Source organism: Trichosurus vulpecula, chromosome 2 (assembly GCF_011100635.1).
Source record: "Trichosurus vulpecula isolate mTriVul1 chromosome 2, mTriVul1.pri, whole genome shotgun sequence".
Taxonomy (NCBI): Eukaryota; Metazoa; Chordata; class Mammalia; order Diprotodontia; family Phalangeridae; genus Trichosurus; species Trichosurus vulpecula.
This window is the reverse complement of record NC_050574.1, coordinates 78,111,107-78,128,920: the sequence shown is the minus strand read 5'-3', so window position 1 is coordinate 78,128,920 and position 17,814 is coordinate 78,111,107. Positions and strand designations below refer to the sequence as shown.

At 42.8% G+C, this 17,814-nt stretch overlaps 1 protein-coding gene across 1 annotated transcript; it reads right to left on the bottom strand.

The window, feature by feature from the left end:
• Positions 1 to 263: 263 nt before the first annotated feature.
• TMEM35B (transmembrane protein 35B) lies at positions 264 to 17,340 on the bottom strand. Its single transcript, XM_036742468.1, has 3 exons — positions 17,230 to 17,340; positions 3,606 to 3,786; positions 264 to 376 (listed from the first exon to the last, which is right to left on the bottom strand). The coding sequence occupies exons 1-3, from the start codon at positions 17,338 to 17,340 to the stop codon at positions 264 to 266; spliced, it is 405 nt and encodes a 134-aa protein (XP_036598363.1).
• Positions 17,341 to 17,814: the final 474 nt, after the last annotated feature.

Sequence of the window (17,814 nt, the reverse complement as noted above, 5' to 3'; positions counted from 1 at the left end):
ACTGGTCCCCAGGGCAGTGAAAGAATAAAGCAAACCCAGAATCAGCTAGTTCAGGGCCCAATGTTGGACTCTTACGTAGTTGCACGTTCCAAACATGTCCTTGCCATCAAATCTACATGAGGCGGAGGCCAGACTGCCAGGCCAGATGATGCTTCCATCCCTACCCCTCCATGATCCTCCAGCTCCCAATGATGACCCTGTACCTCTCTCTCTCCCCACACCCCCATTTCCTCGCCAACTCTTCCCTCAGCCTTGGCCTTGACTCAGGATCTCTGGCAGATACGGGTAAAGAGCAGAAACAGGAGTCCCAGGCAAAGGGTTGGGGGTGCACATGTAGACACAGACTCCCTCAGTACCACCAAGGTGTAAACTGTAACTGGAGAAGGAAGAAATAATAAGGCAGAACTCAATAAGCCAGCATTTGAAAACCTAGAAAACATAAATTACTTAGGAAAAAACTGCTGAGAAACTGGAAAGCAGCCTGGAAGAAATTAGGCTTAGATCAACACCCTATGCCATATTCTACAATACATTCTAAATGTATATGCGATCTTAATATTTAAAATCATACTATTAAAAAATTATAAGAGAAGCAGGTCATATACTTCTCACAGTTACGGGTAGAGATATTCTTTTTAAATTATGTTTTTAGTTATTTCATTAAATATTTCCCAATTACCTTTTTAAAAAAAATTTAACATTCATTTTTTAAAATTCTGAGTTCCAAATTCTCTCTCCTACCTGCCCCTCCCCCACTCATTGAGAGAGCAAGCAATATGATACCAATTATACATGTGAAGTCATGCAAAACGTAATTCTATACTAGCCATGTTGCCAAAAAAGCCACACACACAAAAAAAACAAGGAAAATAAAGTAAGTGAAAAAAAATATGTTTTAGTCTGCACTCAGAGTTCATCAGTTCTCTCTCTGGAGGTAGATAGCATTTTTCATCATGGGTCCTTTGAAACTGTCTTGGATCATTGTTTGGATCAGAGCAGCTAAGTTTTTCACAGTTGATCATCATTAAAATGCTGTTGTTATTATTCACTTCACTTTGCATCAGTTCATGTAAATCTTTCCAAGTTTTTCCAAAACCATTCTGCTTATCGTTGTTAGAGCACAATAGCATTCCATCACAATCATATACCACAACCTGTTCGGCCATTCCCCAAATGATGGACATCCTCTCAATTTCCAATTCTTTGCCACCACAAAAAGAGCTGCTATAAATATTTTTGTATAATTAGGTCCTATTCCTTTTTCTCTGATCTCTTTGGGATACAGACCTAGTAGTGGTGTTGCTGGATCAAAGGGTATACACAGTTTTATAGCCCTCTGGGCATAGTTCCAAATTGTTCTCCAGAGTAGTTATACCATTTCACAGCTAGGAGATGTATTAACTAAAGAAGAGATAGAAGCAATTACAAAAGATAAAATAGGTGACTTTGATTACTTGAAACTGAAAAGCTTCTGCACAGATAACATCAATACATTTAGAATAAGAAAGGAAGTGGTAGAATGGAGAAAAAAATCTTTGTATCAAATTTCTCTGATAAGGTTTGGCATCCAAGACATAGAAACACTTAATATATACTGTATGCAAGACCAAAAGCCATTCCCAAATAGATAAACAATCAAAGGATATGAACAAATGGTTCTCAAAAGAATTATAAACTATTAATAATGATATGAAAGAATTCTCCAAATCACCGATAATAGGAGAACTGAAAATCAAAACAAACCTAAAATTTCACCTCATACCCCACAAATTGGCAAAGTTGACAAAAGATGGAAATAGTGGATGTTGGAGGGGTTGTAGGGAGAAAGGCCCACTAGTGTGAGGTTGATGGCGCTGTGAATAAATATATCTAATTTGTAAACTAATTTGAAATAAGCCAATTAAAGTAATTAAAATATTCTGACCCTTTGCCCCAAAAATTTCCACTACTACACTTTGTCCAAGGGGGCCACTGATAAGAAGAAAGCCCTTGTATCTAATTGTATCTCTACAGAAGTCCAAAATCTCTTAAAGCAGCACTTTTTTGCGATAGCAAAGCATTGTAAATAAAGTAGATGTCCATCGTTTGGGGAATAGCTAAACAAACTCTGGCACATAATTGTAATGGAATGTTACTGTGCCATAAGAAATGACAAATATGATGAATACAGAGAAGCACAGGAAGAGCTATGTGAACAGATACATAAAGAAGTAAACAGAACCAATCATTACAAGTAAGTGAAAAGAACCAAAAAAAAAAAAACAACCAAAAGAGAATGATGCAGATTCACTTTTTTGCATCAGTGATGCAAAATTATAAAGAACAAGCATGGCTCCAAAGAAGATATATGAGAAGACATTCCTACTCCACTCCTCTGCGGAGGTAGGATGACCACAGGTGTGGTACATTGCAAATATTTCCAGATTTGTTCAACGTATCAATCAATTTTGCTGATTTTTTTCTCTTCTTTTTCTTTTTTTTTGTCTTTAAAAATATTGTTATACATGGAGTGGCTCTCTGGGAGGGAAAAAGGGAGAAATGCTGAAGGAATTTTGGTGAGTAAAAGTCAGTCAACGAGCCCTGTGTCAAGCATTTTAATAAGCAATGCGGAGTACAAAGAAAGGCCAAAATAAGAGTCTCTGCCCTCAGGTGCAGAGACAATAGCTCACATTTATAAGTCATAGCCACAATCTACCTAGAGTCTCATAACAGCTCAAGGAAGGAAGTGGTGAGACTATTGTCCCCATTTTATACATAATGAACCTGAGGAGAGTGGGAGAGATTCCAGAGACACAGCTAGGTCTTCTGACTTCCTGTCCAGTGATCTTTACCCTCCACCAGATCTGCCTTCAAGAACAACACCAAGGAAGAGCACAGTTAAGTGTCTGAGGTGGAAAAAGAGAGTCACGAAAAGTCCCTGGTCCTTCTCCCTCCTCAGCCAGGAGACAGGTAGAGGAGTAAAGTGGGAGGGACAGAGGAGGAACTGGGAGTGCCAGGAGACCTGGTCTCTGTCAGAGAGGCTGGTTTCCAACCTAATTGATATAACATTACTACTTGCCTTCTCGAAGGGTGAATGAGAGGCAGGAGGGAGGGAGAGATTTTGAAACTCAAAACAAAATTGTAAATGAATGTTAAAAATAAATAAATAAATGATGGTGGGGGAGGGACAAAAAGAAAAGATAAATATAGCCATAGCTGTAAATTATAGGAAGCCCAGGAGCCTCAGCCTACATCTGGGATTCTTAAACATTTTTTGTTTCCTTGACTCCTTGGACATTCTGGTGAAGCTTATGGAACCCTTCTCAGAATAATATTTTTCAATGCATAAAATACATAGGATTATAAAGGAAACTAATTATACCGAAGTGCAGTTAACAGTATAGTTTAAAAAGTTCATAAACTCCAAGTTAAGAATTCCTGACCTAAACTTGAGGACTTAAGAGTTGGGGAGACAGGAAGGGTTACTTCAAAGGCTAAAAAGGACAGGTTCCTGAGCCTGGGGAGAAGAACAAAGTGGGAAGGATGAAAAAGGGCCCAGTGCCCACCACCCAGCCCTGGGCTTGGGCCACAGCCCCAACCAAACTTCAGCCCTCACCCCAGCTTACCCATCATAAGCATGGAGAGTAAAATGCTGCTGAGCTCCTGTAGCAAGGGGGGTCCCACGGCCAATAGGAGACCGGACACAAGTTCCACCCAGCCTACTACAATCAGAAGGTATTCGGGATCTGGATTGTAGCCCAGGGCCTCCAATGGTAACACCTCAGCAAACTTCACCATCTGGGCTTTCTAGAAGAGACAAAGAATGACCATCCATAGTCAGTGAGGATGTATTGAGTCCTGGCTGTTGAAAGAATTCTGGGAGTTCATCCACGCTGTCTGCCATGGATAGGATACTGAGAGGTGATGAGAGGAAAAAATCCTCCACATCTCTGTGTTCTGAGTGCCTTTCCCAGCTGTGGAAATGGGTGTTATAGGGAAGAATAAATGAATAAATGAAGGAATGAATGAATGAAAAATGAAGGAATGAATGACAAAGCCCTGTGCTAAGCACTGGGGATATAAATAGGAAAACAAGACAGTCCCTGGCCTCAAGGAGCTCACTTTCTAACTTGGGGTCAAAGGGAACAACACAGAGGAGGTTTCACTTACAAGTCAGATGGCTTTCAAAGTCTTGTAGACCTTAGGCAAACAGCAAAGCATATGGTAATTCACCTTCTTTAAAATCATTTCCACTGATAAAACCCCACCCACTTCTGACAGTGACACATTTGACAGTGCCAACAATACTACTACTGCCCTTTCTCACATTTACTTAGCACTTTAAGGTTTACAATATGTATTCCTATTGGGTTCTGCATTGATCATCTGCTTCTGTTTAGAATCAGAATGGGAGAGGACCTCAGAGGACCTGTAGTTTAACTCATACCTGAGTAGAATCCCCCTTACCAAGTGTCTCTAATACAATATCCGGCATCTGCTCGAACGAGTTCAGGGACGCCGGAGGAACGCACTGCTCCGAAGGCAGCCTGTTCCACTGTTGGGCGTTTCTGATGGTTTAAAAGTGCCACCTTATCTGAAACTGAAATCTCCTTTCCTCTCAAACGTGGCCCCTTTTCTTCTAGTTTTGCCTTAGGGAGCCGAGCATAGCAATCAATCAGTCAACAAATACTTACCATGTACACCGAAGCTAGAAAACTCCTCCCCCCAAAAAAGGAACAATCTCTGCCTTCAAAAGGCTTCCATTCTATCAGGGAAGACAAGTCGAATCTCACTCCCACCATGGTCCTCCTAATACCTGAAGACAGCTAGCATGTCCCCCTTCCCTAAGCTAGAACCCACGATTTTTCCCTCTTGTTCCCCTCTCATTCTTCTCTTCTCCAGAATGAACACCCCAGTTCATTCAATTGATTCTCATAGGACACCTTCACAGGCCTCTCCAGGGCTCTCTCCTCTACGTAAATTTCAATTTGTCAAAAGTCCCTCCTCAAACAGGACACTCAGAGTTGAATACTTGAGATGTGGTCTGACCAGGGCAGCGGACAGCAGGATTTGTCATCTCCCTCATTCTGAACAACTATGCCGCTAAATACAGCCAAAAATCCAGTAGGTCTGTAGAACCAACCTTGGAATCAGGGAGACCCGAGTACAAATCCTTCCTCAGACATTTACTGTGTGACATTGGGTAAGTCATTTGACCTCTGTTTACCTCAGCGTTCCTCACTGTAAAATGAGGATAATAATAGCACCTACCTCTCAGGGTTGTAGAGAGGATCAAATGTGATGAGATCTGAAAAGTGCTTAGCACGGCACCTAGTACATATGAGGCACTATAGAAATGCTAGCTATCATGATTCTTAACCAGAGTTTCAATGAGTCTGTAGAACTGGCCTTGGAGTTAGGGTTCAAACTCCACCTCTGATTTATAATGGCTGTGTGACTGTAAACAAGTCACTCAACCATTCAGTGCCCCAAGCAACTCTCTCTAATATAGCAGAACTGTCAGATTGTAGACAGACTGTAGAATTATTGCTGATTTGAATTGGCTAAGGAGTTTCCTCTTTGGGAATTCCCTACATCAAAGAAATCAAAAGTATAGGCAAAAAAATTTTTAATAAAGTTATTTTTTTGACCGCCTTGTTGACTTATATTGAGCATACACTTCTAACTACAAGTCTCAGGTCTGCTTCGTATTCATTACCTAAGAAAGCCAGATGTCCCCTACCCTACATTTGTACTTGTTCAATTGACTTTTGAAAAAAATACAAGTGCAAGATTTTGCTTTCCTATTAAATTTTATATCATTAGTTCAAGCCTTTCAAGGTCTTTTTGGATCCCAATTCTATAACTCAATAGATTAGTTCTCCCATCAAGCTTCATGACATCTGTGGATATGGTTAACTATGTCATTGCTGTCCTTATCCACCATTGCTAGCACAGGGCTGAGGATGGAGCCCTTCAGTTGCCCTGCCATTAGGGAATTCTATCTAGTTGGGTCTGCATTCAGCCTATGAAATTACCAAGGCAGAGAGCAGGTTGGTGTCGTACGTAGCTCTCCCTGGATACTGGCCAACACAGCATCAATGGATAAAGTTTCACGATGATTATAGCTAATAATAAGTGCAATCTCAGGATTATAACTAACATAACAGGATAAAGGCTAAGCTCATTATATACATCATCTCATTTGGTCCTCACAAAACCCTGAGAGGCAGTTATCATTATCCCCATTTTATAATGAGGAAAACTGAGGCAGATAGGAAGACGAGGAAACTGGGCGAGATAGAAGCACACAGCTAATAAGTGTCTGACACTGGATTTGAACCCAGATATTCCTGACTCCAAGTCCAGCACTCTATCCACTGTATCACCTAACTGTCTAGCATGATGATCACAATGATCATGATGATCATGAAGAAGCAAAAGGAGAAGGAGAAGGGGAAGGGGAAGGGGAAGGGGAAGGGGAAGGGGAAGGGGAAGGGGAAGGGGAAGAGGAAGAGGAAGAGGAAGAAGAAGAAGAAGAAGAAAAAGAAGAAGAAGAAGAAGAAGAAGAAGACAAAGAAGGAGAAGGAGGAGGAGGAGGAGGAGAAGAAGAAGACGAAGAAGAAGGAGAAGGAGAAGAAGAAGAACTAACATCTATATGGTGCTTACTATGTGCCAGACACTGTGCTAAGTGCTTTGCAATTGTTATCTCATTTGATCCTCTCAACAACCTTGGGAGGTAGGCGCTATTATTATCTCCATTTTACAGATAAGGAAACTGAGGGAAATAGAGGTCAAGTGACTTGCCCTTGACTGTACAACCAAAGAGAGTCTGAAGCTGGATTTGAACTCAGGTCTTCCTCACTCTAAACCCATCACTCCAACCACTCCACCACCTAGCTGACCCTAGCTAAAAAAAAAAACCACTTTGGGCAGCCATAGGACTATGTCATGCACACTGCAGGTGTACAGAATGAAAGAGTCAAAGGGAATCCCAAGAGACCATCTAGTATAACCTCCCCATTCAATTCAATAAATAATTATTAAACAGTTACTAAGTACAAGGGGATACGATGACAAAAATGACATCCCCTGCCATCGAGGAGTTGACATTCGGGTGGTGGGGAGGGGAGGACAACATGTTCACTATTTCCAGAGCAATAAATATGTGCAATGAGTGCAAAGCATTTGGGGGGCATATAACAACTGGGGGAAGCAGGAAAGGTCTCTTTAAGGAGCTGATACTCAAGCTAAGCCTTGAAAAGTGTTAGAGGGTTCTCTTTTTTTTAACTTCTCAAGCATTTATTTTTCATCATCCCATCCACTTCCCCCACTTCCAAGCTGAAGGAAAAAGAAAACCTCTTTTAACAAATATACATAGGTAAAACAAATTCCCACACTGACCATATCCAAAAACGTCTCATTCTGCACCGACTCTGAGTCCATCTCTCTCAGGAGGTGGGAAGCGTCAATGATCCTCTGGAATCTTGGTTGATCATTGTGTTCACCAGAGTGCTTAAGTCTTTCAAAACTGTTCAATTTTATAATGTTGAAGTTACTATGTAAATCATTCTCCTGGTTCTGCTCACTTTACTCTTCTCATCAATTTATACAAGTTTTCTCAAGCTTCTCTGAGATCATCTCTTTCTTCATTTCTTACAACACAATCTAATTCTATTATATTCATAATCTGTTCAGGTATTTCTGGATTGATGTTCTTTGCTACTGCAAAAAGGGTGCTATAAATATTTTATGCCTATATAGGTCTTTTTCCTCTTTTTTGATATCTTTGGGTTATGGGCTTTATAGCAGTATTGCAGATAGCTAGGTGGCTCAGTAAGTGAGAGAGCTAGATTTGGAATCAGGAAGATCTGACTTCAAATTCCAGCCTCAAATACTTACTAGCTTTGTAACCCTAGGCAAATCACTTAACCATTCAGCCTCAGTTTCCTCATTGGTAAAAAGGGATAATAATAGTACCTATCTCCCAATTGTTGTGAGAATCAAGTGAGATAACATACGTCAAGTGCTTTGCAAATTTTAAAGCATCATATAAGTGCTAACATCATCAAAGGGCATACAAAATTTAGTAACTTTTGAGGAACAGTTCCTAATTGCTTCACAGAATGGTTAGATCAATTCATTGCTCTACCAAAAGTGTATTAAATGTGCCTGTTTTCCTAAAGTCCCTCAAACATTTGTCATCTTCCACTTTTTTGTCAACACTGCCAATCTGAGGATGAGTTCTATGTCACAGAGGAGGAACTATGGGTTTCAAAAGTCAGAGGTGAGGAAGAAGAGAATGTCAAGCATTGGGTATATAGCCAAGAGTGTGCTGGAGGTGGCTTGACCCAGCAGATTGTTAAATTTACAGTATGAGCATTTACTCCTTGGAAATCAGAAAATGCTACAGATCGAGGCTTGATTTATTGCTTTGTTGATTTTCTAGACTTAAGAAAGTGAAGGAAAAACCATTAATAATGCAGATTAAACAAAAACAAAGCATGTCCTGTATACTTTTTCTTTTTTTGGATAGCCAGTTGTTAAATATTTACCAGCATACCCCTAGTACAGCCTGTGCAAAGACATGGATGGGGGAGCTAGAAAGTTATGTATGGGGAACAGTAAGCAGGACATTCCAGCTATAGCTTGGAAGAGTAACAGGTAATCAGCCAAGAAAGGTAAGATGGAGCCAAATTGTCAAGTCCCTTAAATCTCCCAAAAGGCATTTATAGTTATCCTAAAGGTAATTGTCCTTCTTTCTCAGAGAAGACCGAAATGACATCATTATGTTGGGGTCAGGGTATAGTATGTCCGACTGTTGCTAATCAGGCCAATATGAGCTCAGAAGGCTCTCCCACAGGTCAGGCACAAATAGTGCACATGACCATTTGGAGTGGGGATGTCTCTAAATTTGTGCATCTCACATTTCTTTTGAGCTACCGTAGTCCTGCTTCATTCATATAGCACAGTACCTTCTTTGACGTGGACACACCATGCTGAGCAGTCCTGTGCCAGTGCCTCCTATGTCTCACAACTGATTCCAAAGTTCTTCAGAGGGACCTTGAGAGTGTCCTTGTGTCACTTCTTCTGACCACCATGTGAGCACTTACCCTGTGTGAGTTCTCCATACAATAGTCTTTTAGGCATTCAAACATCATGGCCAGCCCATTGGAGTACCATATTTCACCACATAATCGTCGCAGATTTTACGTCAAATTTTTTTGCCCAAAAGTGGGGTGCAACCATTATGTGAAGCTTTTTTTTAATTGTGCTGTTATTACTTAAAAATTATTTATTACTGTCTTTGGCACAAGATTAGGATGCACGGAATACTTGTGAATATACATTAAAATTGGAAAGATGCAAGTCTTACCACATTACATGACTTACTCATGGAAGCTTTGCCTGCCTGCCAGCATCCCTTGTACCTACAGCTCTTCATTGGGTTGAGTGACAATACTGTTAGTACTGCAGAGCTCTAAACAAACCACACAAGTTAGCTTTCAGAAATATACTGACAACGTGCATGCACTGAGAATTTTAGGCTCAAGGTTCACAATGCCCAAAAGATAAATGCATATCTAAGTGCCACTGCTGAATATATTGATGCTCTGCTTACCTTTTAAACTGTGTGACAAACAGAATTATACCATGCTATGATTAAAGGATGAACGGTTCTAAACCAATTTTGGGACTGAAAAAAAAAGGTGCAATGATTATGCGGTGGTGATGATCATGCAGTGAAATACAATAGTGTTCTCTGCAGTAGAGTTTGCTTGGCAGGTCAGCTTGAGAAAGGACCTCAGTGTCCAGTACCTTATCTTGCCAGGGAATCTTCAGAATTTTCCTGAGACAATTCAAATGGAAGCAATTCAATTTCCTCACATGTTGCTGGTAGACTGTCCAAGTTTCACAGGTATACAACAATGAGGTCAGCACAATGGCTTTGTAGACCTTCAGTATGGTAGGGAGCCTAATACCTCTTTTCTCCCACACTTTTCTTCAGAGTCTCCCAAACATTGAGCTAGCTCTGGCAATGCATGCATCAACCTCATAATCGATGTGTACATCCTTGGAAAGTATATTGCCAAGTTAAGTGAATATTCATGATTTCTCCATTTGCTATAACTGATGGTTCCACATATGGTTGATGCAGTGCTGGCCAGTGGAGAACCTCTATTTTCTTGGTGTTAACTGTTACACCAAAATTAGCGCAAGCAGTAGAGAATCAATTCATACTTTGTTGCATCACAGCCTCAGGTCTGCACTGAATGCACAATCATCTGAGAACCAAAATGCCATACACCAACTCTCCCTCCATTTTAGTCTTGGCTTGTAGCCTTTTCAAGTCAAAAAATTTACCATCAATATGGTAGCTGACTTTAATGCCATTTCCATCCTCATTGAAGGCATCCAACAACATCATACTCATGGGAGCAAGCACATAGCCCCGCTTCATTCCATTGGTGACTGGGAAATCAAGGGAGCATTGTCCATTATCCAGAACCCATGCAAGCATGCCATCCTGACACAAAATATTGATGAACTTCTCCAGGCAACCAACTTTTGCCATTGTTTTCCACAAGCCCTCATGACTGACAGTATCAAAGGCCTTGGTCAGACCACCAAACATTCTGTTCTGCTCCTGACATTTCTCCTGGAGTTCTTGGGCAGCAAACACCATGTCAACCATTCCTCAGCCCTTTCTGAAGCCACACTGGCTCTCAGGTAGATGACCATCTTCCCGGAGAAGAATTAGGCCTATTAAGGATGACTCTGGCAAGAATCTTGCTAGCCAATGACTAAGATAGAGACCCCACCACGTGATTGTAACAGGACAATCTAGTTCTTTTTGCTTTATAGAGATGGATAATGGAGGCATCCTTGAACTCCTGAGGAATAACCTCCTCTTGCCATATTACCCAGAAAATTTCAGTCAACTTTTGTATGCACAATGGATCCCCCACCTTGTAAATCTCAGCTAGACAGAATCAGCACTAGGCACTTTGCCACATAAGAGGAGCCTAATGGCATTCAAAACTTCTTCTTCAGTTGGTAGTTCAGCTAGAGAGAGATTGACTTCAACCTGTAAATGGCTTCAGTACGGACTGATGATGGTCAGTGGAAGTGTTCATCTCTCCAGCAGCATGTCCTTATCACTAATCAATGTGGCTCCATCAGCACTGAGTAGTTGAGATGTACCAAAAGTCTTTGGCCCATAAACAGCATTCAGGGCAACATAAAAGCACTTTGGAGTGTTACTATTAGAGTAAAACTGAATTTCACAGGCCTTCTTACTGAGCCAAGAATCCTGCATCTCTCTAAGCTTTGCTTGCACTTTACTTTTGATGGAATTAAACACTGCCTTCTCAGAGATGGGTGAACCATCCTGCAGATAAACCCTGAAAAGTTTTCGTTTTTTCATTTAGCAGCTTCTGAATTTCCCCATCATTTTCATCAAAACAATCCTGATGTTTGCAAGTGTTCTGGCCCTGATGAGCAATTAATTGCATTGTAAACCAAATCTCTGAAAGCTGCCCACTCCTTTTCTGCTCTACTGTTGCCAAATGTGTGTTGGCTCAGCTTTTCCTCCAAGTTAGCAATGAACTGCTGAAGCACCCTAATCTGTTGATATTAAGTCTTTGGTAGTCATCTTGCCTTGGGGCTGCTGCTTTTGTTGAATGCAAATATTTAGCATGGAAAGGGTATGTCTAAGTGGTCCAGCACTTTGAGCCACACATCGCCTTCATCACTCATATCTTCTCTGTCTCTTCTCCTTACAGTGACATAGTCTATTAAATGTCACTGTTTGCTGCAAGAGAGCATCCATGAAGTTTTATTGTATTTAGGTAAATGAAAGACAGTGTTGGTGATGAGAATGTCATGGGATGCACAAGTCTTCAGTAGTAGGTGACTGCTGCTGTTGCCGTTTCCGACTCCATTTCTCCCAAGGACTCACTACAATATCTGGTAGCCTGTGCCTCCTCTGGCATGAAAGTTACCCAGAATTATAAGCTTGTCCTCTTTCAGCACATTGATGACGAAGGTCTCCAGGTCTTCATAAAACTTTTCTTTGACCTCATCAGGTTTCTTCTTGGTGAGAGCATACACACTGATGCATGCACTCCAAAAAAAGAAGAAAGGGGACTGTGTCTTAAAATATTTATGGAATTTTTATAGTGGCAAAGAAATAGAAATACCCATCAATTTAGGAATGGTTGAACCAGTGATGGTATATGAATGTAATGAAATATTATGACATTATAAGAAATGTTGAAAGGAATGGTTTCAGAGAAAGAACCAATGCAGTGGAGTGAGCAGAATTGGGACAACAATTTATACAACAATAACAACAGAGTAAAGATAAACTACTTTGAAAGACTTAAGAACTCTGATGGATGCAATGACCAAGGAGGGTTCCAGAGGACCAGTGATAAAGCCAGCTACTCACACCCTGAAGGAGAGATAATGGACTCAAGGTGCAGAATGAGTCATATATTTTTGACATAGACAGTAAAGGAATTTGTTTTGCTTAACTATGCATATTTGTTACCGGGATTTTTTTCTTCTTTTTAAATGGGGGAGGGGTGGTAGGAGGGAGAAGAGGGCTAGAGTTAGTTAGGATTGCCAAAAAAGGAAGGAAAAAAAAAACAACAACAAATAAAGGTGATAGGAATATCTTTTTAAAATGCACAAAAAAGAACAAAGAGGGCCAGGAGGAAATATAGACATGCACTACAAAAATCCATAAATATTTTAAAATATAGAGCCCTTTTCTTCTTTTTTTGATCTCCTTAGAGTACAGGCTACCACTGGGACAAAGGATTTAGTGACTTTGGGAGCAGAGTTCCAAACTGTTTTCCAGAATGGCTGGACAAATTCACAGCTCCACCAACAATACAATAGTGTGCCTGTTCTTCCACAGTCTGTCTAGCCATCATCATTTTCCTATTCTGTCATCTTTGTCCATCCGATAGGTAGAACCTCAAAGTTTTCATTAATGTTGGTAGAGCATTTTTTCCCACATAGTTGTTGATGGCTTGGAGTTCTACATTTGAAAACTGCCTATTCATATTCTTTGATTAAAATATTCACAGGAGAACGGCTCTGCCTCAGAAGCTTAAGCAGGGAAATAAAATGGTCTGCCTCAGTTTCCTCATCTGTAAAATGGGGATAAAAACAGCAACAGCCTCCCAGGGTTGTTATGAGGATCAAATGAGATAAGTTTGTAAAGTGCTTTGCAAACCCTAAAGAAGGACATAAATGTTATCATCATGAATATCAACTAGGGAGCTGTGAGGATGATGGCTTGGAGAGCGGATAAGCTGGATGCAGGGAGAAAAATCAGGAAACTGTTGCAATAGTCCACATAGAGACGATGCAGACATGAACCAGGGTGGCTGTGATGTTAGTGGAGAGGAAGAGATGGATGAGAGAGATGTGGGCGGGGGGGAGATAGAACCCACAAGATTTGGCAGTTTATGGACTGTGGGAAGGGGAGGGAGGTAGTGTTGTTTAAATGAGCATAAAGAGTTAAGAATGATATCTGAGTTGTGTATTTGGGTGATCAAAGCGGTGTTATCCTCTGCAGAAACGAGAAAGTGGGAGAGCCAAGTTCAGGAGGGAAAAAAATTTCATAGAATACGTTGAGTTTAAGATACCTATGGGACAGATCAGAAGAGACCCAGGGCTGGAGTCCAGGAGAGAGATAAGGACTGGAGAGGTAGACCGGGGAGTTTTCTGCATAGATCTACGAGCTAAAACCATGGGAGCTGATGGGATCTCAGAAGAGAAGACCCCAGCAGAGAGCCCCGGAGCATACTCACACAACAGGAGCAAGAAGAAAATAATAATAAAAATAAAAACAAACAATTTTTATTAAAATCTAAAATATAAATAAAAGTAAATCATAATATAGAGTTGAAAGTCTGCAAATTAATTTACGTACACGATCTCCTTTCAGCCTTCACAACAACCCTGTGAAGTTAAGTTCTACAAGTCCCATTGCCCCCATTTAACAGATCCCTCCCACCTCTCACATTCTGTGTTCGAAGGCCCCTCCCAGAGGGGTCACATAGCTGTTAAGCGTCAGAGGTGGGCTGTGAACCAAGTTCTTCTTGAGCTCAGGTTCACTACAATAGCCACCACGCCTCTCCAGAAAACAAAATACCAAAAAATACGGAGTAATTTCAAGAAGGAAAGAATACTAATGGATGGGAAAAATTAAAAGAAAAATAAATTCCCCAGAAAGGGCTTGTATTAATTAAAACAGGGGTTCTCAAACTTTCTGGTCTCAGGACCCCTTCACATCCTTAAAAATTACTGAGGAATTCAAAGAGCTTTTGTTTACACAGGTTATATCTACATATTTACCTTATGAATCCACCACATGAGATATTTATTATATGAGAAATAAAACATCTTACTATTTGGAAAATAGCTTTAACTTCATGGACCCCCTGAAAGGATCTGGGGGAAGCCTCCTAGGGTTCATTGTCCATATTTTGAGAACCACAACATTAAAGTTATCTCTAAGTTTCCTTCTAGCTATGATATCCCAAGATTCTATGTCCAAGGTCAAAAATGGAGTTATTGGCAGAGTGAGTGGCTAGAACTCAGTTCTCTTGACTCCCAATCCAAGGCTCCTTCCATGCAAATGATCTCAGACAAGTCTGCCATAAATATTGGCTAATATGTCCTCGACTGAGGACGAAGATACCTCAACAGAGTTGGGGGTAGGATAGGTTGGAAGGTTGAGGTAACCTAACATATTCTTACCAACCCTTAGATACCTCACCACCATCCCCCATCATTAGCCCCTCTTATGAAATTTAGGCCTTTTTCCAAACAGAGAAGGTCCCCAGGAAACCTCCTGAGCTGGTACCTGATATTGATGCAGGAGATGCAATGAATATCTGAAGTCTAATGACCACTTCCAAGGACAATTGCCCCTGATCCCTTTCTCTGTCACTCCTTTCCACTAAATACCTTCTTCCTCTGCTAAGGAACAAGCACCAAGGCCGCAACCTATCTTGGCCAGCACTGCATGTTCTGGACTATCCTCAGCCCTGACAGCCCCTTCACACTCCCTGGACTGCCCAGCTACCTCTTCCTGCCCTAAACAAAGCCAGAAAAGGAAGGTCAAGGCCCAAGTGATTAGATAGCAAGGGGAGTGAAAGGCAATCTCTACCTCCCCTCCCCAAACTCCCATCAAAGAACATGGAAGGAATGACCTTCCCAACAACTTCTGAAGAACAGGAGAACAAACCCTCCCTTCCTGTGAGGAGTCCCCTGGAAGCAGTGTATTACCTAAGCAAGAAGCTTAGCTGGGTTCTAGTCCCAGCTTAACTCATGATGTAACCCAGGAGGCAGTGAGAAATGAAGGAAATTGCCCATTACCTCACCTCTCAGATGTGGATTAATAACTCCCATCCTACAGAGGTTTTATGAGGATCGTAAATACACCCTGAAAGTTATGTAAAGGGCTAAAGAGAAGCCAGGAGTTATTTTCAACATCATTGGAGTAAGACAGGGCCAGGACCCTGAAGAGGGAGAGGGGGCACATCCTCATTCAAAGTGTGGGCTCTTCCATCACTAAAATCAGCAACAGGACCACAGTGAAGTCTACCCTCAACCCCACCCCCACTCCCCTTAAGCCAACAGACTTGAGGGAATTCACTCCAGAATTTATTAAAGGCTTAATACAAGCACTGGGATAGATACAAAGATCTTTAAGTAAGCCAGTTCTTGCCCTCAAGGATCTGTTACAGTCCACCATGGTGGGGGAAGGAAGGAAGGGCAACATGATTACAGGTAAGATGACTCAAAATATATGGAAAGGAAGTACAAAATAATTTTAAAGGTGAGGAAAACACACTAACAAGAGGTGGGGAGGGGGAAGGCCTGCTGTAAGAGATGGCATTTGAGCTAAGTCTTAAAAGAGAGTTAGGGATTCTAATAGGCAGAAGTGAGTCCAAAGAGCATTGCAGGAATGGGAGCTGAGGGGGTTGGGGTGGGGAAATAGCCTGTGAAAAGATAAAGAGTGATAGTATATGGGGAAAACCAAGGAGGTTGGGGGAAGGGGATGCCACATTCAGACTTTGCTCCCTAGCTGAGGAGTCTTGAGGAAGAATGGAAGAGAGCAGAGATGATAACCTTTTCTTTTCTCATCAAACATCCTACCCCTACCCCATCCCCAGCACAGGCTCTCAGGAAGCTGGATAAATCCCTCATTTGTATAGATCTGACCCAAGATGCCTATACCTGCCTTTAATACCATGGGGCCTCTACCAGGTGAGGAATATGGAGCCGTCACTGAGCAAGCCAGCTCCCAACTCGGAGTGTCAGTATCCCCAACTGTAAAATGAATAGTAATTATTAGTATTTCTATAGCTATATTTAGGTTGGCAAAGGGCTTCACAAACATTATCTCATTTGATCCTTGCAACAACCCTGTGCTATTTATTATCCCCACTTTACAAGGTGCGGTGAGGGCACTGAGGCAAAGAGGCCCAGGGTCACACAGCTAGTGTGGGAGACCACATCTGAACTCAAATCTTCCTGACTCCACCCCCACTGCTTTATCCACTGGGCCACCTAGATTGGACTCCCTAACTCTAGAGTTTCTTCTGCCTCTGACGGCCTTGGGCTTTATCAGCTCTCAAAGGTACAAAACATTCACTCGAAGTGATAGGACCTGAGTTAAAAATGCTGGCTCCATTGTGACCTCAGGTGGGATGTCACTGAGCCTCTGTTCTCTTATCTGTAAAATGAAGAGGGGGGATGCTCTCTGAGGTCCCTCCCAACTCTCAATCTATGATCCTATGATTCCTCCTCTCTCTGAGTGTCCACAGGCAAAGATCCAGGAAATCTGGATCGCCCAGGCACCCTTCAGTCTCTGGAGGCACAGCTCCGCCTACTACCCGAAGGGAGCCACAGAGGCCCTGGCCTCGTCTACCCCATCATCTGAGGACCCCTTTCTCTCCCATCTCGGGGAGATTCCATAGTGGCTAAAGCATCCTCGCGGGTGCAGGCTCGGAGGGCTGCCCAGGGTAGCCAAGGCGGCCTCTCTGCAATAGAAGGAGTAAGGGGGCTAGGAGCCCTGCTCCCACCTGGAGACCCCCAACCTCTCCCCGGGGCGCCACACAGCGCAGCGCAGCCGAGCCAAAACCCAGTGCTCTGTGGGCACGCGCGCGCGCATCGCCCCCGCCCTTCTGCAGCCGCCCCCGGCCCCCGCCCGCCGCTCACCATCTGCGCGTGCACCTGGGCCGGGATGTGACACTCGGAGAGCTTGACCGCCCCCGTGAACATGAAGAAGATCCCCAGCAGCAAACGCAGACCCAAGAATACGAGCTTCATGGTCGCGCGCGCCGGCCCGGGGCGACCCGAGCGAAGGGAGCGACCCCAGCCCAGCTGGGGTACTGCCCACCCCCAGCCCCGCCCGCACCCTATCCTCCCACCCCACCCCACCCCACGGCCCCGCCTCCCCACTGGGGCCACGCCCTCTGCTTCCCTTTCTTGCGCTGGGCACTCGGACCCGTCCCAGCCTCTCCTTTAATCCCCCTGAGTCCTAATTGGGGAAGAGGATGAAGAGGAAGGAAAGAGGGCGGTCCCTGCCCCCATTCCACAGGGGAAGGAACCAGGACCTCAGGGGCCAAGTCTAGGACCAGAGGCCTCCAGCTTCCAAAGTGCTGACCAGCAGTGCCCTCCACGGAGAGAAGAGGGAGAAGGCAGCTTGTGTCCCAGCCCTGAGCTAGCATAGAGACGCAGCTGCTTCTGTGGCTCACACAGAGATCCCAAAGGGTCTGGTGACAGCGAGAATTTGGTGGGATC

Coding starts and splice junctions, on each gene's coding strand:
- TMEM35B (XM_036742468.1), bottom strand. CDS start 17,340: ATGAAGCTCGTATTCTTGGGTCTGCGTTTGCTGCTGGGGATCTTCTTC. Junction 3,787..17,229: donor CCCAGGTGCACGCGCAGATG/GTGAGCGGCGGG, acceptor TGTCTCTTCTAG/AAAGCCCAGATGGTGAAGTT. Junction 377..3,605: donor ACTCTCCATGCTTATGATGG/GTAAGCTGGGGT, acceptor TTCCTTCTCCAG/TTACAGTTTACACCTTGGTG.